General features: G+C 47.3%; 1 protein-coding gene across 2 annotated transcripts in view; it reads right to left on the reverse strand.

The window, feature by feature from the left end:
* Positions 1 to 4,906: 4,906 nt before the first annotated feature.
* INPP5D (inositol polyphosphate-5-phosphatase D) overlaps positions 4,907 to 26,264 on the reverse strand; it is a 177,177-nt gene continuing 155,819 nt past the window's right edge. Inside the window, exons 24-28 of one of the 2 annotated variants that reach the window (XM_029067353.2) lie at positions 22,636 to 22,723; positions 21,729 to 21,833; positions 12,489 to 12,770; positions 8,229 to 8,808; positions 4,907 to 6,770 (exon numbers count right to left, since the gene is read on the reverse strand). In XM_029067353.2, the coding sequence (XP_028923186.1) occupies positions 6,768 to 6,770; positions 8,229 to 8,808; positions 12,489 to 12,770; positions 21,729 to 21,833; positions 22,636 to 22,723 (1,058 nt within the window). In that variant the 3' untranslated portion in view covers positions 4,907 to 6,767. The remainder of the gene's footprint in view (positions 6,771 to 8,228; positions 8,809 to 12,488; positions 12,771 to 21,728; positions 21,834 to 22,635; positions 22,724 to 26,264) is intronic. The other variant, XM_029067359.2, reaches the window with a different exon arrangement.

The following is a 26,264-nucleotide window of genomic DNA, read 5'->3' on the forward strand; positions in this document are numbered from 1 at the left end:
AGTGACTAGCGAGTGAAAGGCAACCTGCTACAAGTCAAAACTCACGTGTGCTGGGCAACAGCGGGCATGGGAGAGAATCAAGGGTGAAGACTCAGTTTTACTGGGCAGAAGGAGGCAGTGGTAAACCAGTCCCATAATTTAACCAAGAAAACTATGGATCCACTACCAGAACGATTGCGGATGGAGGCGGGGCGTTCTGGGAGAGATGTGTCCGTGGCGTCGCTATGGGTCCCCGACGGCATGAGACAAGGCAAGACCCTCTTCCCCGGCCTCACGTGGGATAGGAACTGCGTCTAATTAGGTTGGACAGTGCTTAATAGAGCACTTGGCAGATAGTAAGCACTTCAGTGCCATCGTTTTTATTATTTAGTCCATGAGTTCCCTAAGGGCCTGGACCGATCGACGACCGCAACGTAGAGCCACAGCTGCCACGCCTAATGCCGATGAAAGGCGGCCGCTTTGAGGCAGGCAAGGGGGCACCTGGAGTCAGCACAGAGGCACGCAGAGGAGCAGAAGCACGCAGAGAAGCGGGCACTGAAGAAGCAAGCAGCACTTGGAAGGAGAAAGAAGCAGCATTGGCAGAAGGGGCTCCTTTGACCGCAGACTGGTATTGGACCCTTGGTGGAGTGAGTGTGTGGATGTGTCACTCCCTTGCACGCCGGTAAAATTAAGTAAAAAAACTTTCCACAGTAACCTTGGTGATCAGAGGTGTGGTTTGACTTCTTCTTCGAGGCACTGAGGCTTCCCCGGTCGGTACGAACCGGTGGCACAAGCTTCCTGTGGGATCGGGTGGAAAGGAAGAAGCAGCAGAGAAGTGACCTTGAGCAAGTCACTTAAACCCTCTGTGCCTCGGTGTCCTCAGCTGTAAAATGGGGATAAAATCCTCCTCCCTCCTACTTAGCTTGTGAGCCCCATGTGAGACCTGATGATCCGGTATCTAGCCCAGTGCTAATACAGTGCTTGGCACATAGTAAGCGCTTAACAAATGCCACTATTATTATTTCTGTGAACAGGGAGAGAGCACTAGGGTTTGAGGCTTGCATGACATCTACTGTTAGGGAGTGCCGGGAAGCCCCACATAAAATTCCGCTTCCCACGACTGCTTTCTTTCTATCTTCTCATCGCTGCCCCAGTCTGGACTTCCTCTTGGCTTGGATTGCAACCTTCCCTTGCGGCTTGGCCAAGAGCCGTTCTCCTCAGGATCAGTTAAGATTGCTCACTGGCCCTTTATTTGCCTGACGTCGGTTTGGTCTCCATGCTCCCTTATAATAATTATAATAATGTTGGTATCTGTTAAGAGCTTACTCTGTGCAGAGCACTGTTCTAAGCGCTGGGGTAGATACAGCGTAATCAGGTTGTCCCACGTGGGGCTCACAGTCTTAATCCCCATTTTACAGATGAGATAACTGAAGCTCAGACTTGACTCTATCTTGTCTGTCGGCCTACTGCGGTATGCCTGGTGGGGAAAACCAGGCTCTCCCTGCATCAGATGCTGGAATCGCCCTCCTCTTGCTGCATGTAGAAGCTATAGACTTTTTCTCCTGAAACTGAGGAAAGACTTCTATCGGGCTGACGTTTGGGCAATAAATCCTATTTTATTTCCCCCTCGAGTTCAACACCAGGTCAGTATAACTCAGACGAATACATCCATTCATCACCTGGTGAAATGCAGAGTCCGCAGCTTAGTGGTGTTGGCCGAAGGCCAGAGATAACGCGTTTTTAAACTGCGGCTTGAACTGCGTCAAGGACGCCTTCAAAAAGTAAAGGAATGATTGTTTAAACGAAAGACACCACTGCATACTTTCCAACTCCAGCCCAACGAGCCCCTGAGAAACAGAGCCACTTCAGTGAATGAACTTTCTCGCCAAGCTAGCAGCCCCTATTCCTTTCCCACCCGCTGTGGTTCAAAGGTCACTGATGCTAGCCAAGTCACCGAGGAGCTGTCACAACGCAGCCTGGCCTAGTGGAAAGAGCTCGGGCCTGGAAGTCAGAAGACTTCTACTCCCCATTCTGCCATTTGTCTGCTGTGTTACCTTGGGCAAATACTTCTCTGTGCCTGTTACCTCATCTGTAAAATGGTGATCAAATCCTACTCCTCCTATTTAGACTGTGAGTGCCTTGGGGGGTGGGGATTGTGTCCACACTGATTAATCTGTACCTTCCCCGGTGCTCTTCCCCTCTTCAAAGCCCTACTGAGTGCTCACCTCCACCAAGAGGCCTTCCCAGACTGAGCTTCCCCTTTTCCCTCTGCTCCCTCTGCTGCCTCCCTGCCCCCCCTTCACCTCCCCTCAGCTAAGCCCCCTTTTCCCCCCGCTTTCCCTCTGCTCCTCCCCCCTCCCTTCCCCTCCCCTCAGCACTCTGCTCGTCCGCTCATTTGTATATATTTTTATCACCCTATTTATTTTGGTAATGAGATGTACATCCCCTTGATTCTATTTATTGCTATTGTTTTTGTCCGTCTCCCCCGATTAGACTGTAAGCCCATCAATGGGCAGGGACTGTCTCTATCTGTTGCCGATTTGTCCATTCCAAGCGCTTAGTACAGTGCTCTGCGCATAGTAAGCGCTCAATAAATACTATTGAATGAATGAATAAGACCCTTCTCAAGGTTGTACTTAGAGAGTTTCCAATACTCTACCAGTCTTGGTTATGGAAGGGAGAGTCAAGCAGAGGCCTACCCATTCCATTCCTAGCTTGGCCAGTGGCTAGCGAGTGGATGGCAATCTACTACAAGTCAAAACTCACCTGTGCTGGGAAGCAGCGGCACGGGAGAGAATCGAGGGCAGAAACTCAAGTATACTGAGTGGAAGAAGGCAACGGTAACCACTTCCGTACTTTTACCAAGAAAACTCTATGGATCCACTACCAGAACGATTGCGGAGGGAGAGCGGGGCGTTCTGGGAGAGATGTGTCCATGGAGTCGCTATGGGTTTGAAACAACTCTAAAGCATAAGACAAGATTGGACAAGACACACGGTAAGAGCTTAGCAAGTACTACTATTATTATTATTATGCCTAATGCACAGCTTAATTCAGCTATTTGGTTTCATGATACAACTGGAAGTGCCAGACCAGCAGATTATCTTGTGGCCGCCATAGAAACTCAATCATTTAGGACAGATTATTTTCTTTCATTCAGTGGTATTTACTGAGCAGTCACCCCGGGCACGCATTGGGGAACGATAGTAAGACTCAGCCCTGACCCTTAGGGGCTTCACCTTCTAAAAAGAGGTTAGATCATGAGAAACAATACCTAGAATTTAACCTAAGAACACAAAAACATCAAGAAACACTCTATTTCGTTGGCTGTTTCAACTAATCGATCAATGGTATATATTGAGTGTGTGGTCCTTCCCCGCCCCACAGCACTCGTGTATATTTGTACATACTTGTTATTCTATTTATTTTATTAATCAAGTGTATATCTCTATAATTCTATTTATCTATTTTGATGCTATTGATGACTACTTGATTTGTTGTCTGTCTCCCCCTTCTAGACTGTGAACCCATTGTTGGGTAGGGATTGTCCTTGTTGTCGAATTGTACTTTCCAAGGGCTTAGTGTGCTCTGCACACAGTAAGATCTCAATGACTGAATGAATGGTCCTGGCGGCCTTGGGAAAATTCCCTAAATTTTGTTTGAAAGTGGTTTAGGAAAATGCAAGATGAAAATGTTACCCTCTAGAGTGTAAGCTCGTTGCGAGCAGGGAATGTGTCTATCGTACTCTCTCAAGCATTTAGTACAGTGTTCTGCACTTCGTGAGGGCTCAATAAATATGACTGACTGACTTCTTAATCTGTGAAGGTTTCCTCCCCACCGGAGGACCACCATCCTCCTGCAAGGATCAGGCAGTGCTGCTCCTTTGCACTAGAGTTCTCAATTAACATTCATGTATGTCACTAGGTAAGAAAACTACAGGCTTTGGGGGGATTGCACTGTAGGGGAAAGATGGGGAATATGGTCATAGGTGCTCTAGTTCTCACCAAGAAGGTCTTTTGGTAGATATGTTACCTTCCAGAAAATGATTTCATACGTAGCTGTCTTGGGGAAACGTACTGGGGATTGTGGTCGAGTCTGCTTGTGGCAAATTCTTTGGCAAACCTTTTGGGAATCTAAAGCTAGATACCTAGTTTGTAGGTAGCCCGGAAGTGACTGCCGGCTATGACCGGAGGCCTACATCCATGTGGGGTGGGAGAGGCAGCGTGGTCAAAGTGGAAAGAGCAGGGGCCTGCGAGTCAGAGGGGGGCCCCGACTCGCCCCCTTTGCTCTATCCCCCTCCCTCCACCTACAGCACATCTGTGTATATATATATATGTATATATATGCACACATATTTACAATTCTATTTATATTGTGTATATATCTATAATTCTATTTGTTTATATTGATGCGATTGATGCCTGCTTACTTGTTTCAATGCCTGTCTCCCCCCTTCTAGACTACGAGCCCACTGTGGGCAGGGGTTGCCTATTTTTTGCTGAAATGTACTTTCCAAGCGCTTAGTACAGTGCTCCACACACAGTAAGTGCTCAGTAAATACAATTGAATCAATGGATCGATCCTTGTGAATCCCAGCAACCTCACATCAGCAGGACCCTAAAACATTGAAGCCATTTTTTCCAACTCAGAATGGATTGACCCAAAAGTACGACGTTGGGCTGGTGCAGACGAGATTCTTTCACCAAGCAATTGTGTCCTTGAGGGGGTCTCCTCCTTGGCTCTGGGGGGTCTACCTGTTAGACGGACCCTGAGCTAGGCCGTCGGCAGCTTGAAGTCTTCCCTCTCACCGCCACCGGGCTGCCTGCGCTCCAGCGGCTGACTTCTGTCCAAATGGGGCCCTTCCTCCCTCTCCGGAATCTGTGTCCCAAAATATCCCAGAAAAAACAACATCGTGCAAAGCAGGAGAGTGAAGAAAAATAGGGTTTATTAGGAGGTTTATTAGGACCACGGCTCACAGAGCAGAAAAGCTTTCAGTATAAATGACTGGGAGTTGAAACGAATCTTACCTACTAGTACATTCACCCAAACACACGCACACATTTGCACACACTCCCCAAAATACACACACACACTCCCAAACATACACACATGCGTGAGCTCACATACACACACACACACACAAAGAGAATTCTGGTTGCCAGCAGGGAAGTATGTCATATAGTCTTCTTTTAAATTATGATAAAAAAAAAAAAGCACTAAAGCCCCCTATCCCACCCAAACAACTCAGAGGTCGAGGAACAGGCTCCGGAAGCCTTTTCTATTTCAGGCAGACAGAGCTACGAACCCCCCAAAAACAGTGTTCTCCCCCAGGCTTTCAGGACGGAGAGGGGCCTACGGCGTTGGAACGAACAGGCGAGAACTTGGTGTTAGATGTGACTTGCGAATCTGGTGAACGTAAGACTAGCCGAATCTCCCTGCAGGTTTTTTGGGCATCTGAGAGGAGAGGGATGGGTCTGTTCTGGGGGATGGAAAAAGATCTATTTTCCAGGAGTAAATCTAGTTGCACCTGAAAACCTAAAAGGGTTCCTCTTTCTACATATTTTAATGGAGATGCGCCCTGTGCGGGCAACAGGGCAGACTCCATGGAGATAGGAGCCCAATTTCTCATGCCCTCGGAGCTTGACCAGTAGGGTGGCCGGTGGGAACCGCAGCAGCAGACGCTGCTCCTGTCCCCTCTTCCTACTGCGGCTCATCTGCTTCTCGGACGCCCCGCGGCGAGGAGAATTCCGGGGAGTGTAGCAAGAGGCGGCAGCAGCGGGAGGAGGGCGGAAAGCAAGCCAGCCTCCACCCCGACGCGTGGGAAGGAGTGGGGGCTGAGGCCGGTGTTTTCCGTCACCGCTCCACGGTGGAGATTTGGCCTGCTGCTGCTCTCTTCCACAATCTCTGGGTGGGTTTGAGCGAATTAGTGAGGGTGTGAGAGGCCGGAGAGGAGGGAAAAAGAGTGAGGGCCTCGTGAAGCCGGGCAATCCCGCTCGTACAAAATGGAATCGGAGCCAGGTCCCCAAAGGGGTTTGGTGCCCCCCGGATGGGCTGCAGCCGTAGGCTGGGGGGAGGAAGGAATTCTTCTTTCGATCGGTTTTTCCCGGGTTTTGGGTCCGATCTAGAGACTCCAGGAAGCCTTCCCCTGAGCTAACTGCCTTCTCAGTGCTCTCCCCACAGATGGCGGGAGGGAGACGGTCTCTAACGCAAACCTTGCCTGGGGTTCTACAGAGAGGCAAGTTGCGGTGTACCCTTTCCTCGTAGTTACTGAAAACTTGAAAGTAGACAGCCGCTTTAGCACGCTAACATGACTTAGTTCAGTTTGATTCTCCACTTACATCTGGTTTCCTGAGACGGAGTGGACCCGTTTTCCATTTTAATGCTTTGTCATCCCTACGCACTCCACTGTTGGTGATTATTGCTTAGGACGAATACCAGCTACGCGGTTTCTTTTTATCTGGGGTGAAAAAACAACAACACACCGACAACCAGTAGAGTCCTTTAGTTCCTTATCCGTACCTTCTTCCATCTTCCTGAAATGGCAGCATTTATTCTCCCAGAGGTCCGGTAGTACCAAGGTGAAGCCATAACAGTGAATCCTGCCAGCATTCTTTTCCTCTTTCTGACCTCAACAATCCATACTACATTTCTCAGCCAGCAGCACTATCTACTGACAGTAAAGGAGCAAGTCTGTTTCTCACAAAACAAAACGGCCCGCAAATGATGCTAGGAATATCAGACCGGAGGACGGTAGGCTCCTTCCAAGAACACGGCTAGCCAGGTGACATTTACTGTGGAGACAAGAAAAAAAAAGAGGTAGAAATAAAGATACAGACTTCAGTTTGTCCCCTTAAGAGAATTAGTTCTAGGGGTTACCTCTCAGAGGAGTGAGGGTGAAGTCCGAAAGACCCGTCACCCTCAGTGCCTACCCCCAGCACATTAAGTAGTGACCTCATCTCAGATTGGAGTTTTTCTCCACCTTACTTCCAACGGGTTCCTGTTTATGTACTTTCCATTATATTTTTAATAATTGTATTCTCTGACACCGGTTTCGGTTGCCTTGGCAACAATAACTTTGCATTTTCTAATTTCTAGATTTTGTTTAATAATCTCCTTTAACACCCTCTTATTAATGCAATTTTACGCATTTTGTTCGTTTCTAAGAAACTTAAATCACTAGGTCATTCCTCTTACGAATATAAATGCCTCTCACCCAGTGCAGGATACCGAGACCCTGACAATATATAATTTGGTACTCATTATTTTAGGTTCATCGTACGGGGTCCTGCTCAGAAGAATTATTTTTAAAACAGCGGCAAGGAAGGGCTCCACTGAAAAGACTGTGGGATTTCGAGGGTGGAGATACTGAAACCCGGAAATCATCCACTGCTCAAAGGGATGTGTTCGCAAGGGGAAAGGCATCCCCGGATTTGGCGGGGAGGGCGGTGAGGGCATAAAGAGAAGCAGCGCGGCTCAGTGGAAAGAGCCCGAGCTTGGGAGTCAGAGGTCACGGGTTCGAATCCCGGCTTGTCAGCTGTGTGACTGTGGGCAGGTCACTTCACTTCTCCGTGCCTCAGTTACCCTATCTGTAAAATGGGGATTAACTGTGAGCCTCACGTGGGACAACCTCATTACCCTGTATCTACCCCAGCGCTTAGAACAGTGCTCTGCACATAGTAAGCGCTTAACAAATACCAACATTATTATTATTATTATTCTAAATGTCCATGACTGATTTTTCAGGGATTGATTTTGAAGCAGCGTGGCCTAGCGGAAGGAGCGTGGGCTTGGAAGTCAGGGGACCTGGGTTCTAAATCTGACTCCACCACTTGGCCGCTGCGTGACCTCGGGCAAGTCACTTCACTTCTCTGGGCCAGTTACCTCACCGGCAAAACGAAGATTAAGACGCTGAGCCCCATGTGGGACGCGGCCTGTGTTGGACCCGATAAGCCTGTATTCACCTCAGCTCTCAGAACGGTGCTTGGCACAGAGTAGGCAGTTCACAGATATCATTTAAAAAAAAAAAAAAGAAGAAGGGAAGACATCTCAGCTCAATGGGCCTGGGAAGGGGTCAGAAACACTCCATCACGCCCGGAGTGTCTCTCTCACCCTCCTCCGCACGATTCCACTCACTGGTCTCTCTCCAGGCAGGCGCGCGGCGGCTCTGAGGGTCTCCCCCGGGAGCCGCAGCTGGAGGAGGCAGCAGTTAAATGGATGGGTGCCTTCCCCGAACGCTACCGGAAACGCACCTGCATGGGGGTCCTGCTCACCGGCCCTTCCTCCGGCCGATGCTTCCCGTGGTGCGGGAGCTCGGAACTTTCCCGGTAGTCTCGGCCTTTGAAGTGCTGCAGTTGCAGCACGGCCTGACTCTTGGCGGGGAGAGGGGGCCTGTTGAGCAGTCCTTGGTGACTCTGTTGGCCCATCTCGGACCTGGCGGGCTTGACCGGCCTCTTGGCCGGCACCGGGGTTTCTGTGGTGGTGGACGGCTTCGGCTTGCCCTGGGCCTTCTCGCCTCCCGGTGCTGTCTTTCCGTCGGCAAAGGAGCAAGTGTGGGAGCGCAGCCTGGGCATGGGGGTGAGGAAGGGGGCGGAGAGCTGTTTGCCGGCCGATTTGCTTTCGGCTTCCGGAGGCTTGGGGAGCAGGAAGCCCAGAGGGGGCTCGGGGCCGGGCTGACGCTCCTTCCGCGGGGCCTTCGGGGAGTCCTGCTCTTTCCTCGGAGCCATCTTAGAGAAAGAGCTCACGGATCCATACAGGGGGTTCTCAAACATCTCGGGCTGCAGGTCCTCTTGGGATAAGTGTTCCGCCACATTCTTTCCTGCGTCACCCGGCCTGTGGTGATGGAGAGGGAGAAGATGTAAGCGGTTAGTACAGTGCTCTGCGCACAGGAAGCGCTCAATAAATACGACCGAATGAACGTGAAGGAGGGCTCGCGTCGGGAGAAGGAACAGCATGAATAGGAGCGGGGTGGCCTAGCGGAAAGAGCACGGGCCTGGGAAGCAGAGGACCTGGGTTCTGATCCCGGCTCCGCCGCTTGTCTTCTCTGTGACCTTGGGCAAGTCACTTCACTTCTCTGGGCCTCCGTTTCCCCAGCTGCAAAATGGGGATTCAATACCTGTTCTCCCTCCTCCTCAGACTGTTAGCCCCACGTGGGACTTGATCATCTTATATTCACCCCAGAGCTTAGTACGGTGCCTGGCACGTAGTAAGTGCTTAACAAATACCACAGTTATTATGATTACGATTATTTTTACGAATAGATAGGGCACAGATGAGCCAGGGATCATGGAGAATAGAAGTGGGGTAACAGAGAGCAGAGCTTAGGCGAAGGTAGAAGTAAAAGTAATCCAGAGGAGTGCGACCTAGAGGCAAGAGCACGGGCTTGGGAGTCAGAGGATGTGGGTTCTAATCCCGGCTCCACCAATTATCTACCGTGTGACCTTCGGCAAGTCACGGAACTTCTCTGTGGCTCACTTCTCTCATCTGTAAAATGGAGATTAAGACTGTGAGCCTCATGTGGGGTAGGGATTACGTCCAACCTGATTAGCTTGTATCTGCCCCAGTGCTCAGAACAGTGCACGTGGTAAGCACTTAACCTGGTGCTTAGCACGTGGTAAGCACGTGGGGAAGCAGCGTGGCTCAGTGGAAAGAGCACGGGCTTTGGAGTCAGGGCTCATGAGTTCGAATCCCAGCTCTGCCACTTGTCAGCTGTGTGACTGTGGGCAAGTCACTTAACTTCTCTGTGCCTCAGTTCCCTCATCTGTAAAATGGGGATTAAGACTGTGAGCCCCACGTGGGACAACCTGATTCCCCTGTGTCTACCCCAGCGCTTAGAACAGTGCTCTGCACATAGTAAGCGCTTAACAAATACCAACATTATTATTATTATTAACAGAGAGAGAAGCAGCATGGCTCAGTGGAAAGAGCCCAGACTTGGGAATCAGAGGTCATGGGTTTGAGCCCCGGCTCTGCCACTTGTCAGCTGTGTGACTGTGGGCGAGTCACTTAACTTCTCTGTGCCTCAGTTACCTCACCTGTAAAACGGGGATTAACTGTGAGCCTCACGTGGGACAACCCGATTACCCTGTATCTACCCCAGGGTTTAGAACAGTGTTCTGCACATAGTAAGTGCTTAACAAACACCAACATTATTATATCATGATTATTAACAACCATTATCATTATTATTATTATTAATTGTCCAAAACACAACACCGGCAAGATAATAAGTGCCCAGGTGCCAATTCCATGTGTATGTACGTGTGGGGGTGTGAAAGGGCGAAAGGGCACATTCGGCTCCGCTACGGCACCAGTCCCCAGCAAGCCTGCGATGAGAGACCTGGGCTGCTGAGTGCTGGGCAAAGTAGCCACTCTACGGGGGGAATGGGGACCACCAAACCAGGGTGGCCCACGCTTTCACTGCTCCCACTCTTTCACTCTATGCTGCCCAGGCCGGCCTCAGACCCGTTGGGTTCCCATCCTTCTCTCCAGCCCGCAGGTGAGCTGGAGTACCCTGCAGCTCCCGTCCCCCCGAGCTCGCTGTCACCACGGCGGTAGCCGGTTTAAATGCCTGGCTGTTCCCATAAGAGGAAAGGATTATTTTCACCCATGCTGGTAGGGGGAATGGAAGAACAGAAGAAATATCCAGCCTCCACCTGGAGGATAAAATATACCCGGGAGACCTACAGCTACTTCTCTCAGTCCTGCAGATTTCTATCTTATGCACATTCAATCATATTAAGATGAATTAAGGTGGGTAAGAGCTCACAAAGACTCCTGACTTGGTGTTCCAGTCCTGACTCATCGCAACCCTGACCCACAGCTTCTTTCGAGGTGGGGCTCCCTGCCAGACAAATCATCAGAATGAGAGTCTGCACCTGGGCCTAGAAACGCAACGTATGGCTCCGTTTAGTGCTCTGGAGCCCATTCTCTCCCAGCTGAGGACGCCCGGATACGTCTACGGCAGATGCAAATCCATCGCAATCCAACGGGAAGTACACCGTCCCTCCGTTATCTGAAGAGAGGAGGGGGGCTGTTGGAGGCTCCGGGGGTGAATGTGGGAAATAAGGCCCAATGATGAGGGGCTGAGATTCTGCCCACCGAAATCATCGGGAAATGTTGAGAAGTGATTGGACTGAAGGGCCTAGGAATCAGACCTAATATAACCGCCAGGTACACGGAGACACAGAACGGAAGTCCACTAGATGGTTTTAAGAAGATTCAAGGAACTTGTAGGAAGCTATCACTTGGGACACATTTCTTATAAATGGCTTTTTGGATAGGTCTTGGGGGTTGTGTCTAATGTAGCAAAATTACGGATACCCAAGAAGTAAGGTGAAGAGAGAGCTAGGGAGGGAAGGGGGAGGAAGCTGAGGGGAGTCCCATACTCTAGCGATGACGATGACAGACTCAACGCCACTATTTCCTCTCTTCTGATGTTTAAAACCTGAAGACTCTTGGGTTAGGAGGCCGACCCAACTTTAGTCTAAACTCATTCATTCCAAGCAACTGTACACCTCAGATCGGCAGGGGTGGAGGTGAGATAACTGACAAAGGACAAGCCAGCCAATAGGTGAGGAGCTTTCTGTAATTTGCCACGTCTACACTTTCGGCCCAGGCTCTCTATACTTGGGACCGGTGCCCTAAATTATGTAACAGACTCTGCCTGCCTCTCTCTCCCGGCTGTCCAGGCAGCCTCCCGACAAGGGAAAGGCTAATCATCTGATTAGCGCTTCCTCCCTCGAATGACCTGCTGTCTGCCAGCGCTCAGTCAGAAGACGGAGGCTGGGGAACTACAAGGGTTATGAGGAATGGATAGGTGGATCTAGGAAGGCCCTGGACCCCTTCATCTAAACTTGCTGTGCTTCTGGAGATAAAAAGCCACCGTTCTCAGTCCCCAAGGCTCCCTCTGCTATGAGAAAGCCATAGCTCAGCAAGAAAAAGCAAGCGGTGGGAAATTAGGTGAATGCTGTGATATTTCAACTGGAGCTTCCAGGAATCCTGAGATTCCAGAGAATCTGACAATAAGAAGTCAGAGGTTTTACTTATCTATTCACCATCATTTGTATTTGCTCTTTTTCTTAAATCAGGGTCCCCTGACTCTCCAAAAACCATACAGATATTCAGGGGCATACGCTGGGAAACTAAAGCCAGCAGTGTGGCTTAGTGGATAGAGCACGGGCCTGGGATTCAGAAGGACCTGGGTTCTAATCCCGGCTCTGCCACTTGTCTGCTGTGTGACCCTGGGCAAGTCACTTAATTTCTCTGTGCCTCAATTACCTCATCTGTAAAATGGGGATAAGACTGTGAGCCCCATGTGGGACAGGGACTGTGTCCAACCTGATTAACTTGTATCTACCTCAGTGCTTTGAACAGTGCTTGGCACATAGCACCTAACAAGTTCCATTATTATTATTACTAAAGCGCTTAAATACTCTAAACCAAAGACCTACTTTTTTCCTTTTTTTAAGGGTTGGAAACTCCCGGAGACCTCGTAATGAGGGAATACTCACAGTTGCTCTTGAGTCTTGGGACCAGGGCCTCGGTGAGAGGATGAGGGAGAGAACTTTTTTGGAGACACGGGAGGCTGGGAGGGTGGCGTTGGGGGACAGTCTCCCCAGCCAGGCACAAGGGAGCTGTCCTTGAGGGGCTGGTCATAGCTCCAAAGGGTTGGCTGTTGGTCAGGTGAAAGGGTCTGCTTCACCTGGGTGCTCATCTGGGTAACAAAAGGTCCCAATCCCATGTAGTTTGGATTGATGATCTCGGTGATGTTAGAGCCACTGAAATGAGGCGTTCTAGAAAGGGGGAAAAAACCCACAGGCTAAATGTTCCTCTTATTCCTCCGGGAGCCAACCGAGGCTAAAAAACTGGCTGAGAAGCAGCTTGGTCTATTGGAATGAGCACGGGCCTGGGAGTCAGAAGGGCCTGTGTTTTAATCACGGCTCCGCCACTTGTCTGCTGTGTGAGCCTGGGCAAGTCGCTTCATTTTGCTGGGCCTCAGTTCCCTCATCTGGAAAATGGGGATTAAGACTGTGAGCCCCATGTGGGACACGGACTGTGTTCAACCTGTTTAGCTTGTGTCTACCCCCGTACCTGGCACCTAGTAGGTACTTAAATACCATAAAAGACCCCAACTAAAAACAGAGCTCATACCTAAGCCCTCTGCTCCTCCAAATCCACTCTATCCAACTAACAATATGCAGGGTTAGACAATTAATCCCCAAATCCCACCTGCTTATAATTGTGGAATCTTCGATTTCTGGATCTTTCACTGTCCACAGCCAACCTGCCACCTCCTTCTGACGATTCTTTGTTAGTAATCTTTTACATCCACTCTTTCCTCTCCCAACTCTTTGTCTCCCTAGTACAAGCCCTTATCTTGAGCAACATTTCAGCAATAGTCTCCTTGTGGGTCTCCCTGCTTCCAGTCCCACTTCAATTCCACATCCCAAATGCCATCACTCAAACACAAATCTGTACACACCATTCCCTCTGTCATCATTTTATCACCACTCTACTAAGGTAAAGGCTGTTGAGGACAGACCTTTAGAGTCATAAGATGAAAGAAATTGGAGTCGTATAGCCTAGAGAAGGCAAATAGTGGGCTTGATTGACTTTAGATCTAGGAAAGATTTTTATGGGGAGAATCCTGAGTAGCTGTGATCTCTGTCCACGATCCTGACACAATAGTTCACCAGAAAATAGTTCAGTTGGACATAAACAAAAATGTCTTATCGGGGTGATAAAAAACTGGAATAGGCGAGTGAGGGGTTTCCATTCTTAGAGATCTTTATTCACCTTTTCCCGATGCTTTATTTATTCCCCTCCTTGGAGGGAAGGAGCTGGACCGGGGGATCTCTTGAGGTTCTTTCTCTTGCCTACGATCCTAGGATCTTATTTAACATTGGTCCTTGACTTAGCTCTTTCATTCAACCTGTCTATTCAGTCTGTCACCATATCCTGTCAGTTCTACCTTCACATTTCTAGAATCCACCCCTTCCTCTCTGTCCAAACTGCTACCATACCAGTCCAAGCACTAATCATATCCTGCCTTGAATACTGAATCAGCCTCCTCACTGTCTCTTGTCTCTCCTTACGTCGGTCCATACTGCCTATATCATATCTCTAAAAATCATTCTTCACATAGCTCCATATTTCTCAAAAATTTCCAGTGATTGCCCAACCATCTCTGCATCAAATAGAAACTCCTTACTATTAGCTTCAAGGCATTCAATTCATTCATTCAATCATATTTACTGAATGCTTACTGGATGCAAAGGACTGTATTAAGTATTTGGGAGAAAACTAACAACAGACATATTCCTGATCAGAATGAGCTCACGGCCTAGAGGCGGTCAACAGCTCTCCCCTGTCCACCTAAATCTTGCTTATCTCCCACTACAACTCAGTCCTCACACTTTACTCTTCTAATGCAACCAAATTATTATACTTCCATCTTGTCTTTCTCACCACTGGTCCCTTTGCACACATCCTTCCTCTGCTCTGGAACTCCCTCTCCCTTCATGTTTAGTAGACCACCACTTTCTCCATCTTCAAAGCCCTACTAAAGTGATTTTTCCCCCAAGAAGCCATCTCTGACTAGCCTCTCATTTCCCCATTCTATTTTTCCTCTTTTCTGTGCCATCTGTGCACTCCTTAAGCACTTTGATACCCCAGACCCACAACACTTATGTTCGTATCCTTATACTCTGCTGCTTCCCTTATCTATAATTCAATGCCTTTTCTCCCCCATTAGATTATAAGCTCCTTGAAGACAAGGAGCTTGCCTACCAACTCTACTGCGCTGAACTCTTCCAAGCCCTTAATATAGTTCTCTGCATAGAGTTAGTGTCCAGTAAATACCATTGATTGATTATTTCTAAATAGTTCCCTTAACCTCACTGCCTTCTTGCCTTAATATCCAGTTATCTTGGCTACAGTCTCCACTACAAGCATATTGTTTTAATGAGATGTTCTTCCCCTTGAGTCTATTTATTGCCATTGTTCTCGTCTGTCCGTCTCCCCCGATTAGACTGTGAGCCCGTCAGAGGGCAGGGACTGTATCTGTTACCGATTTGTACATTCCAAGCGCTTAGTACACTGCTCTGCACATAGTAAGCGCTCAATAAATACTATTGAATGAATGAATATGGATGTGCCTGTAGCTTTATACATCCATTTTGGTCATTCACACTTTTTATTCCTATTTTGGTATTCTCAAGTGTGCTTGTAACCTGTATTGTGCTGTTAGTATCTTGAGGACTTGTAGCTGGTTTCATTCTGCTCATATTTTTTCTCACCTGTAGTTCAATCATTAGTATTTATTGATGATCTACTGTGTGCAGAGATTTCTGAACTGAATTTGTAGGAGACAAATCCCTGCCCACATGAACCTGACAACTTAATGGGGAAGACAGATAAAAGGAAGAAGTGCTGAAACTGGAGTAACAATATTTATTAAGCATCCACTGGGTGCAATGTGCTGTACTAAGCAATTGGGAAAGTACAGTACCGAGAAGTGGTATGTGTAGTATTTGTTAAGTGCTTACGATCTGCTAGGCACCGTGCTAAGTGTTGGACACAGTCCCTGTCCCACATAGGACTCAAAGTCTTAATCCCCATTTTTCATATGAGGTAACTGAGGCTCAGAGAAGTCAAGTGTTTTGCCAAGGTCACACAGCAGCATTTGTTCCTTGCCCTCAAGGAGATTACACTCTAACAGAGAAGTAAAAATATTTCTAACTAGAGAAATCAAAATAAATAATTGAATGTTAAGCAGAGGATAGGTGTAAATATACATAAGTGCTAGAAATGGCGAGTGGTTTGGGGTATTGGGGATTAAGCTGTGAAGAGGTGGGATTTAAAAAGGCTTTGAATTGGGGGTTGGGGGACTGTGTGGACAAAGAAGGGACTAAAGGTTGTATCTACTCTCTTTTCTAATCATGGCTACCAACCACCTTAGCATTCAGATATTTATCAGTTTGCTCATTTCAGTCAATCAATAGTATTTATTAAGTGCTTACGGTATGCAGAGTACAGTTGAGTGCTTGGGAGTGTGCATTACAGCAGAATAGAAGAATTTCTTGCCCACAAGGGGTTTACAATCCAGATGGGAAGACAGACATTAAAATAAATTACCCAGAGGGGAATGATAGAGTATAGAGATATGTACATGAGTGCTGTGGGATGGGATGAGATAAAAATGCTCAAGAGGTACAGATTCAAGGGCGTAGGTGACACGTGGGAGAAGGTGAAAAGAGGAAGTGAGAGCTAAGTCAGGGAAGGCCCCTTGGAGGAGATATGATCTTGGTAAAACTCTGAAGATAGGAAGACGGGTGGCCCGTCGGATATGAAGGGGGAGCGAGTTCCTGGCTAGAGGGAGGATGAGGGCAAGGGATCGTCGGTGAAGTAGTCAATAAATAAGGTACAGCAAGTAGGTTGGCATTAGAGCGGTGAAATGTGCAGGCTTGGTTGTAGTAGGAAACCAGTGAAACCATAAGGTAGGAGGTGGAGAACTGATTGAGTGTCTTCAAGCTGACAGTAAGGAGTTTCTAGCTGATCCAGAGGTGGAGGGACAACAATCGGAGATTTCCGAGGAGAGAGGAGATGTGGACTGAATAGATATTTAGAAAAATGATCCAGGCAAGGGAAGCCTGGAGGAGAGGGGAGAGGCAGGAAGCAGGGGAGGTCACTGAGGGGCTGTTGCAGTAGTCAAGGCAGGATATGATAAATGCTTGGATCAGCTTGGTTGCAGTTTGGATGGACAGAAAAGGGCAAATTCTAGAGAGGCTGTGATGGTAGAATCTAGGATTTAGTAACAGAATAGTATATGTGGGTTGAATGACAGAGACGAGTTGAGGATGATGTCAAAGCTATGGGCTTGTGAGACACGGAGTATAGTAGTGTTCTCTACATTTCTGGGAAAGCCCGAGGGAAGAAAGGGTTTGGGAAGACTAGGAGTTCTGTTTTGGACACGTTACGTATGAGGTGTCAGGGAGACAGCCAAGAAGAGATGCCCTGAAGGAAGAAGGAAATGTGAGACTGCAAAGGAGAGAGATCAGGGCTGGAGAGGTAGATTAGGGAATCAGTTGCATAAAGATGCATAAAGTGAATCAGTTTTCCAAGGGAGTGCATGTATCTAGAGAATAGAAGGGGGCTCATAACTGAACCTTGAGGGACTTGAGTCAGCAGATGGGAGGCAGAAGAGGAGCTTGCAGAAGAGAGTGAGAAGGAGCAGTCAGAGAGCTAGGAGGAGAACCAGGACGGGACAGGGTCAATGAAACCAAGATTGCTTAGTTAATGTTTCCAGATGAATGTGGCAGTCCATAGTGTCAAGGGCAGCTGAGAGGCTGAGGAGAGTTAGAGTGGAGTAGGGGTCTCTAGATTTGGCAAGAAGGCGGTCACTGGTGACCTAAGGAATTTCTGTGGAGCGGAAAGGGCGGAAGCCAGATTGCAGAGAATCAAGGGGAAAACTGGAGGAGAGGAAATGAAGGCAGCGAGAGTAGACAACTCGCTCAAGGAATTTATCTTGAGATGGAATGATAAATGGAGGAGGCTGGGGGGTTAAGAGAGGATTTTTTTAAGGATGGGGAGAGATGGATATATTTTTCTCACTCAACTTACTATATCCAGTTTAGGTCTTCTGTCTCTTCCCTTAGGTTATATGCTTCTTGAAGGCAGTGGTCATGCCTTTACTTTTTCTGAATGTTCTCTAAATGATTGGTACAGTGCTCAGCACTGAACAAGTACCTACCTAGTAAATACGGTTGCTATAGTTTCTGTTCATGATAGAGGTTGATTTCCTCTCCCCCTCCCCCGCCCCAGTGTCTTTAACACATCTTTTTTCTTTCTTCTGCCACTTCCCTTCTAGGCAGCCCTCCTTTAGGGAAATAAATTACTTGTATTTGGTTGGCCCAGGACAGAGTTCATTGAAACAAATGCATCAAGGAGGGTTTATTAGAGAAGCCAATCCCCATCACCTTCTCTGCAGACTTTTTTTTTTGCAGAACTCTGCCGGAGAAGTTTCCTTTTTATAAAAGATGGCAACTTGAAATCATGTGTTTTAGGCTCTCCCTATTTCCTTCGACATTTCTGCCCTAAAACTGGAAATAAGGGTGCGAAAATGCAGGTGTTTTAGCTTCCTTAGTTACAGTTTCAACCATATACTGAGTGCCTGTGAGCCCAGAACTTGTAAAACATTCACAAATAAAATACCTGCTCTTTGTCCTTGAAAGGTTCCCAGTGTAATGGAAGAGAAAGAAGAGAGATTGATGAAAGTACTCTAGGTAATAAATACAGGTAAATCAATCGATCAATAATAAACAGATAAATGCAAATGTGCTGGGGTGGCACTGCCGGAAAAGGTGGGAGGATTAATTAGCGCCTTTAACTGACCAGCCAGTGTTTCTGTTAGTGTCTTTGATGAACCACAGATACTTTGGTAAACGTCGTTCTGGCTTCCTCACTTTAGAGTGGATACTGATCTGTAGTACCCCCTTCCCATATATCAGAATGAACAAAATCATATGTCACTCAGCCCCGAGTTACTGTCTATCGAGGCCCGTCTCCCAGACTGCACAGGTTTCATCCCCATATTCTTCACCGGGCATCACCCTGGAATTGAATTCCATAACCTGTTCAGAGGTTCTTGCCCTGAAATCAAAACAGACTCACTGTGAATGAATTCACTGTGAAGGCAGCTCCTATATGCTGCTGCATCAGAGGAGGCAAGCTACCTTACCTTGTAGTATTTCTTGAAAACCTGTAACTCCTTTTATGTTGGAAAGAATGAGAAATGTAAGGGAAATAAACACCGACAAAATAAACACTGATGCAAATATGGAAAACTCCAATTTTCTTTACATTTGATTAAAGCTCAAGGAGAAATATGAAAGGAAAGAGGAAGATCAATATACTGAGGGAGGTGCCCTCCCTTTTTTCCTCCTTGACCACAATCTTCGGCCACTCACTGTCCAGTGACTCCTTCCCCACTGCCTTCGAAGATATTCACGTGCCCCCTTTCTTAAAAAACTCGCCCTTGACCCCACTGCTCCCTCCAGTTATCACCCCAGCTCCTTCCTCATTCCTCTTCAAACTCCTTGAGCGAGTAGTCAACACCTGTCGTTTCCACATTCTCTCCTTCATTTCTGTCTTTGAGCCCCTGTAATCTAACCTTTGCCCCACTACACCATAAAAACTGCCTTCTCTAAGGTCACCAACGACCACCTTCTTGTCAAGTCCAACGGCCTCTACTCCATCCTAATCCTCTTCCACCTCTCCGCTACCTTGTCGTATGAGGAGGTAAAACCATCCCAACAAGGAGAGTTCTTAGGCACTGAATTAGGATCCCAAAAGTCATAAAAATTGTTTCATTTTTTTCCAAAGATATTTGTTAAGCACTATGTGCCAGGCACCGTACTAAGCGCTGGGATAGGCATAAGCTAATCCGGTTGGATAGTCCATATCCTACATGGGACTCACAGACTTAATCCCCATTTTACAGATTAGGTAACTGAGGTCCAGAGAAGTGAAGTGACTTGCCCAAAGTCACACAGCAGGCAAGTGGTGGAGCTAGAATTAGAACCCAGGTCCTTCGGACCCCCAGGCCCGTGTTCTATCCATTAGGTCATGCTGCTTCTCTAGTTGCAGGCCTGCTTTAGCCTTTGGACAAAGGGACAAACATTCCAGGTCCACCACTCTTAGGAAGTTCCTCCGACAGGTGATAGGGGACCTCACCCTGGCTGTTCAGACAGGACCTTGATCCTTATTTACATCTACATTTATCATAATTGCTACTGGCTAAAAATAGCCTTGGCAGCTTGGGGTAGGAGACTCCACAGAGAGGGATTTATGGGGAGGAAGGGGGCAAATTTTGGCCTGTGGGTTCCACTGGCCCTGGTTCACTGGGCTTGAATCTGGACCTGTCCAGAAGTCGATCGATCGATAGTATTTATTGAGCACTTACTGAGTGCAGAGCACTGTACTAAGGATGTGGGAGAGCACAACATGACAATATAACAGGCACATTCCCTCCCCTCAGTGAGCTTACAGTCTAGAGGGGGAAGCTCATTGTAGGCAGGGAATGTGGCCGTTCATTCTTGTATTGTACTTTCCCAAGCACTTAGGACAGTGATCTGCCTACAGTTAACGCTCAATAAATATGAATGAATACGAATAAATAAATTACGGATATGTAATAAGTGCTATGGGGCTGGGAGCAGGGGTGGGTGGTGAATAAAGGGGGCAAGCCAGGGCAATGCAGAAGGGAGTGGGAGAAGAGGAAAGGAGGGCTTAGGCAGGGAAGGCCTCTTGGAGGAGATGGGCCTTCAGTGAGGCTTTGAAGAGGGGGAGAGTAATTGTCTGTCAGATATGAGGAGGAGGGAGGGTGTTCCAGGTCAGATGCAGGACACGGGCGGGAGGTCGGCGGCGAGACAGTTGAGAACGAGGTACAGTGAGTAGTAGGTTAGAGGCACGAAGTGTGTGGGCTGAGTTGTGGTAGGAAGGGTAGAGAGGTAAGGTGGGGGCAAGGTGAGTGAATGCTTTAAAGCCGATGGGAAGGAGTTTCTGCTTGACGCGGAGGTGGATGAGCAACCACTGGAGGTTCATGAGGAGTGGGGAATAATGGACTGAATATTTCTGTAGAAAAACGATCCAGGCAGCAGAGTGAAGTATGGACTGGAGTGGGGAGAGACGGGAGGCAGGGAGGTCAGCAAGGAGGCTGATACAGTAATCAAGGCAGGATAGGATAACTGCTTAGATTAACGTGGTACCAGTTTGGATGGAAAGGAAAGGATGCATTTTAGCGATGCTGTGAAGGTTGAACTGACAGGATTTAGAGATAGAATGAATGTGTGGGTTTATAAATGAAAGAGAGGAATCAAGGATAACACCAAGGTTACAGGCTTGTGAGACAGGATGGACGGTGGTGCCGTCTACAGCGATGGGCAAGTCAGGGGGGAGGACAGAGTTTGGGTGGGAAGATAAAGAGCTCCGTTTTGGACATGTTAAGTTTGAGGTGACGGCAGGACATCCAAGTAGAGATGTCTTGAAGGCAAAAGGAAATGAGAGACTGCAGAGAAGGGGAGAGGTCAGGGCTGAAGATGCAGATTTGGGAATCATCTGCATAGAGGTGGTAGGTGGAGCCAGTGGAGTGAATGGGTTCTCCAAAAGAGTGGGTGAAGATGGAGAATAGAAGGAGACCCAGAACTGAACCTTGAGGGACCCCCACAGTATACATGTGACGCTTCCTACAGCCAGGGAGAAGATGTCTCAAAGACCTTTTCAGTCCTAAAATTTTATAATTTGCCTTGAGTTATTTGTACCACTGTGAAATTTCCCCATCATTCTAATTTTTGAAAAGTCAGAGATTCAGGATGGAAATCTAACGGGCAGTAAACTCCCAAAAGACTGTCTGCAAGGAGAATTAGTGGAAAATCAGGTGAGAGAATGTCCATGGGTGAAGAATACGACTACGCCCACAGTGAGGTCTCCATCGACGTCCCAGTGGTGAGCGAAAAACAGAAAGAGGCTGAATTGGTCCTCAAGGGCAGATAAACATGAGGACAGGGCAGTGAGAACACCTGCAGATGATTTGCAAGACCGACTCCAACGGTTATAGAAACTGGAAAAACCAAACAACTTTACCCTTCTGCAAATTTACAGAGGCTCCTCAATCTTGCACACCTTGGAGATTTCGTTCCTTTGGGGGACAAACTAACTCTTCCACACCCAAGTTGGGGGATCAGCATAGTTACCGTGAGATATCGTCTTTCCCTGGAGGGTCTGGGCAGCTTGGAGGACCCCGAATTCGCGCCATGGCGGCTGCTTCCTCTGCCATCAGGTGAGGATTTTTTGATTTCCTACCGAAAGAAAAGGGACCATCAATGGGAAAAATGGGTACCTTCTCTGGACACGTTACCCTCAGGTAGAAATCATGTATGACTAGTTCTCCTGGAACACAGGGGTCGTGTTCCCAAAAGACCTCGGGTAGGGACAGCTGGCATTGTAGATCTCCCTCCTTGATCAATGCCACGCTGGTGCCCAAAAACGTTGCTTCCAATAATGCATCACATTGTATCCAGACAGATGCATGTTGTCAGAATGTTGTTCCATAATTCCTCAACACCGTTCTATCAAAATGCAATGAAAACATGCATTATGGTAGGCTCCCAGCAATCTATTCCAAGCAGGATATGAGTTTCCCAGGCCACTGTTCTTTCTCTCAATGTAACCAGTGGCCAGAAGAGATTCCGAAAACGGTTTTTTTGACACCCATTTCACTAAATTGGCCTCGCAGCTAGATGGGAAAAGTCCCAAGCTCTTAGGACAGTAAGCACTCAATAAATACCATTGATTTATTCATTTCAACTTTGGTAATTTTTTTTACCAAGCTGGCATTTTTTAAACCATCTTTCCCCACAATCACCAGCACTGAACGGATCATTCTATTGATGGCAGTGAATGCCAGTAGCCTAACTGAAGAGCAGGAAACATGCTTTCTTAGAATGCCTATTTTCCCCAAACATTTTTGGTTTTTTTAAATTTTACTTTACATCCACCGTAAATCCCTTCCCATGCTCATTTCCGTCATACTAAGTCCTCTGACCTCATGCTGGCTTCCATGGCTACAATTAATCATCAGTGACACCACGGTTTACTTGCCGGTTAACAGGATCCCACTGCTTGAACGTTTCAGAGCCCTTCATGGATTTTTGCACAATGGATTCATCCCGTTCAGTCTTGACAAAGTCTGGAGGAAGCGAGGAAGAGAAGAGAATGGGTTTTTCAGCTCAAGGACTAAGGTCAGGCCTCTAGGGACACAGAAATCTTCAGTTTCATTACTGTGGGCTATGGACACGTAATGACTTGATCCCTCCCCGGTGTCCAGTGAAGAGCCTAGGCAGGGCACACAACCAGCAACCCTATTCTGACAATGACGAGAACCGAATCGCTCTCGAGCCTATCAACATCCGTCGATCCGCACACTGAGCTTGGCAACAGGACATCCTACAGTCTGATCTTCATTCATTCTTTCATCATGTTTATTGAGCACTTGCTGTGCGCAGAGCACCGTACTAAGTGCTTGGGAGAATTCAATATAGCAAATCAACAGACACTTTCCCTGTCCACAACGAGTTTACAATCTAGAGGGGGAGATATATATTAATAGAAACAAATTACAGATATGTACATAAGTGGTGATCTAATAACCTGATTACATCAGATGGTATTGTATTGGAAATTCAGAGAAGCAGCATGATCTAGCGGCAAAAGCATGGGCTTGGGAGTCAGAAGACATGGGTTCTAATCCCGGCTCCGCCACTTGTCTGCTGTGTGACCTTGGGTGAGTCACTTCACTTCTCGGGGTTTCAGTTATCTGTAAAATGGGGATGAAGACTGAGAGCCCCATGTGGGACAACCCTTACCCTGTACCTACCACAACGCTTAGAACAGTGCTTGACACATTGTAAGCACTTAATAAATTTGATTATTATTATCACTAATAATAATAATTCCATTTCAATTGCTGGCTCTGGATAGTGGCTCCTCAGTATCCGGAAGCTATATCACTATTTGCTGTAGCTCTTATGGACACTTAACCCAAAATGGATTCACCTACACAGGAGGATTTTAATTCATGGCCCTCTGCCCAGTCCTGAAAGGCACTGCTATGACATTAGTTTATTCTCAATAAATGTGATTAAGCATCAAGAGGAGCATCGTGGCCTAGTGGAAAGAGCACGGGCCTGGGAGTCAGAGGACCTGGGTTCTAATCCTGCTCCACCACATATCTGCTCTATGACCTAAGCCAGGTAACAAAAGTTCTCTATGCCTCAATTCCCTCATCTGCAAAATGGGGATTCAATACCCTTCCACACTCCTCACCATTGGCTTTAAAGCAGTCCATCACCTTGCCCCCTCCTAACTCGACTCGCTACCTCCTACTACAACCTGGCCTGCACACTCCATTCCTTCTCACTGTACCTCCATCTCACCTATCTTGTCACCTACCTCTCACCCACGTCCTACCTCTGGCCTGGAATGCTCTCCCTCCTCATGTCGGACAGATTCATTCATTCATTTAGTATTTACTGAGCGCTTACTACGTGCAGAGCACTGTAATAAGACAAATCGGTAACAGGTAGAGACAGTCCCTGCCCTCTGACCGGCGTACAGTCTAATCGGGAGAGACAGACAGATAATTGCTCTCCCCCGCTTCGAAGCTTTATTGAAGGCACATCTCTTCCAAGAAGCCTTCCCTAAGTCCTCCTCTCTTCTCCCACCCCCTTCTGCATCACCCTGACTTTCTCCCTTCATTCATCCCCCCTCCCACCTTCACAGCAAATACGTATATTGACTGGTCTTATGCTGTCGAGTCATCTCTGAACCTTAGCGACACCACGGACGCATCTCTCCCAGAACGCCTCACGTCCATCTGCAATCGTTCTGGTAGTGTATACGTAGAGTTTTCTTGGTAAAAATATGGAAGTGGTTTGCCACTGCCTCCTTCAGTGCAATAAATTTGACTACCTGCCCTCGACTCTCTCGCATGCCGCCTCTCCCCAGCACAGGTGAGTTTTGACTCGTAGCGGATGGCCTGCCACTCTCTAGCCCCTGGCCAAGTTAGGAACGGAATGGACGGGCCTCTGCTTGACTCTCCCTCCTGTAGCCGAGACTGGTAGAGGACTGGAAACTCTTCAGGTGCGATCCTGAGAGGGGTACATCTGTATATATCTGTTTTTTATTTATTTATATTAATGTCTTTTCTCCCTCTAGACTGTGACCTTGTTTTGGGTATGGAATGTGTCTGTCTGATGATGTATTGTACTCTCCCAAGCGCTTAGTACAGTGCTTTGCACACAGTAAACGCTCAGTAAATATGGTTGAATGAATGAATGAAAGAATGAATTCCTACTTAGACTGTGATCCCCACGTGGGACCTGATTATCTTGCACCTACCCCAGCACTTAGCCCAAAGCTTGGCACATAGTAAATGCTTAACAAATACCACAATAATTACTATTATTAAGCACCAGGAAACTCAGGTACAAACTGGTATACTTTCTTTTTACGTTATTTAGTCGCTGAGTGATTCCGAGCTGCATTAAATTAAAGATGAAGTAATAATAACAATAACGATGGTATTCGTAAGCGCTGGTGTAGATACAAGGTAATCAGGTTGTCCCTCACAGGGACACAGTGGGGCTCACAGTCTTAATCCCCATTTTACAGATAACTGAGGCACAGAGAAGTTAAGTGACTTGCTCAAAGTCACACAGCTGACAAATGGCAACGCCGGGATTAGGACCTGTTACCTCTGACTCCAAAGCCCATGCCCTTTTCACTAAGTCATGCTGCACTCAACATCCAACGAGAGTGACGGATATTTGATTAACAAATCTTTGAGCATCTAAGTGCACTTAACAGGTTCCACAGTGATGGGAGTGCAGCCACACACTGTTCCATGGTCTTAATGATTCATGATAAATACAAATTCGAAATTTCTTCAAGGTTCCAAAACTTAATGGAAAGAAAAAATCACAAATTCAAATAGAAGACTATTTTGGTGTTTTCACTGCAGCTATTAAGACGTTTTGTGAACATTTTAATTTTCCAACGGTGGAATTTCTCATCTAAGCAACAATGATAGATGAAATGTCTTAGGAGTAATCGGCAAGTCATATGTTAAAGACACAAAGACAGTCTTAAGATGGTAATTCCTTTGCTATAAATAAGAGAAGAATCTGACCTGGCCATCTGAACTAACGGCATAGCTTAGGAAAGGATCCTGGAGGCAGGACAAGACCGATTCTTTCAGCTACCATCAAAAACAAGTATTGTTTGGCAGAATGAAACTACTGATATTTTTTAGACTGATGTTATCCAAACTATGTTCAATAGGTTCAAGTCTTTCTTAATTTTGACCCATCTTATGGGGGCTGTTCATGGGTTGAAAAATGAAGCCTTGGAGGTAGAAGGGAGAGGGAAAGGAGTTTGGGAAGTGGAAGGGATATTCAGGGGGGAAATATTAAGAATAATAATTATGGTATTTGTTAAGCGCTTACTATGTGCAAGGCACTGTTCTAAGCGCTGGGCTTGATACAAGGTAATCAGGTTGTCCCACGTAAGGAGAAGGGACTGGCAGGAGTGGGCTGAGGAAGAATGAAAGCCTAGATACATTTTGAAAGAACCTTGGCAAAGACCCAGGGAGCAGGGATTTGGAGATAAATGAGCTCTCCAGGCAATCCAGAACTTCATTTCCCAGCAGACCTTTTTGAGACCTGATAAAA

The sequence above is a fragment of the Ornithorhynchus anatinus genome, chromosome 1 (genome assembly GCF_004115215.2).
Source record: "Ornithorhynchus anatinus isolate Pmale09 chromosome 1, mOrnAna1.pri.v4, whole genome shotgun sequence".
Taxonomy (NCBI): Eukaryota; Metazoa; Chordata; class Mammalia; order Monotremata; family Ornithorhynchidae; genus Ornithorhynchus; species Ornithorhynchus anatinus.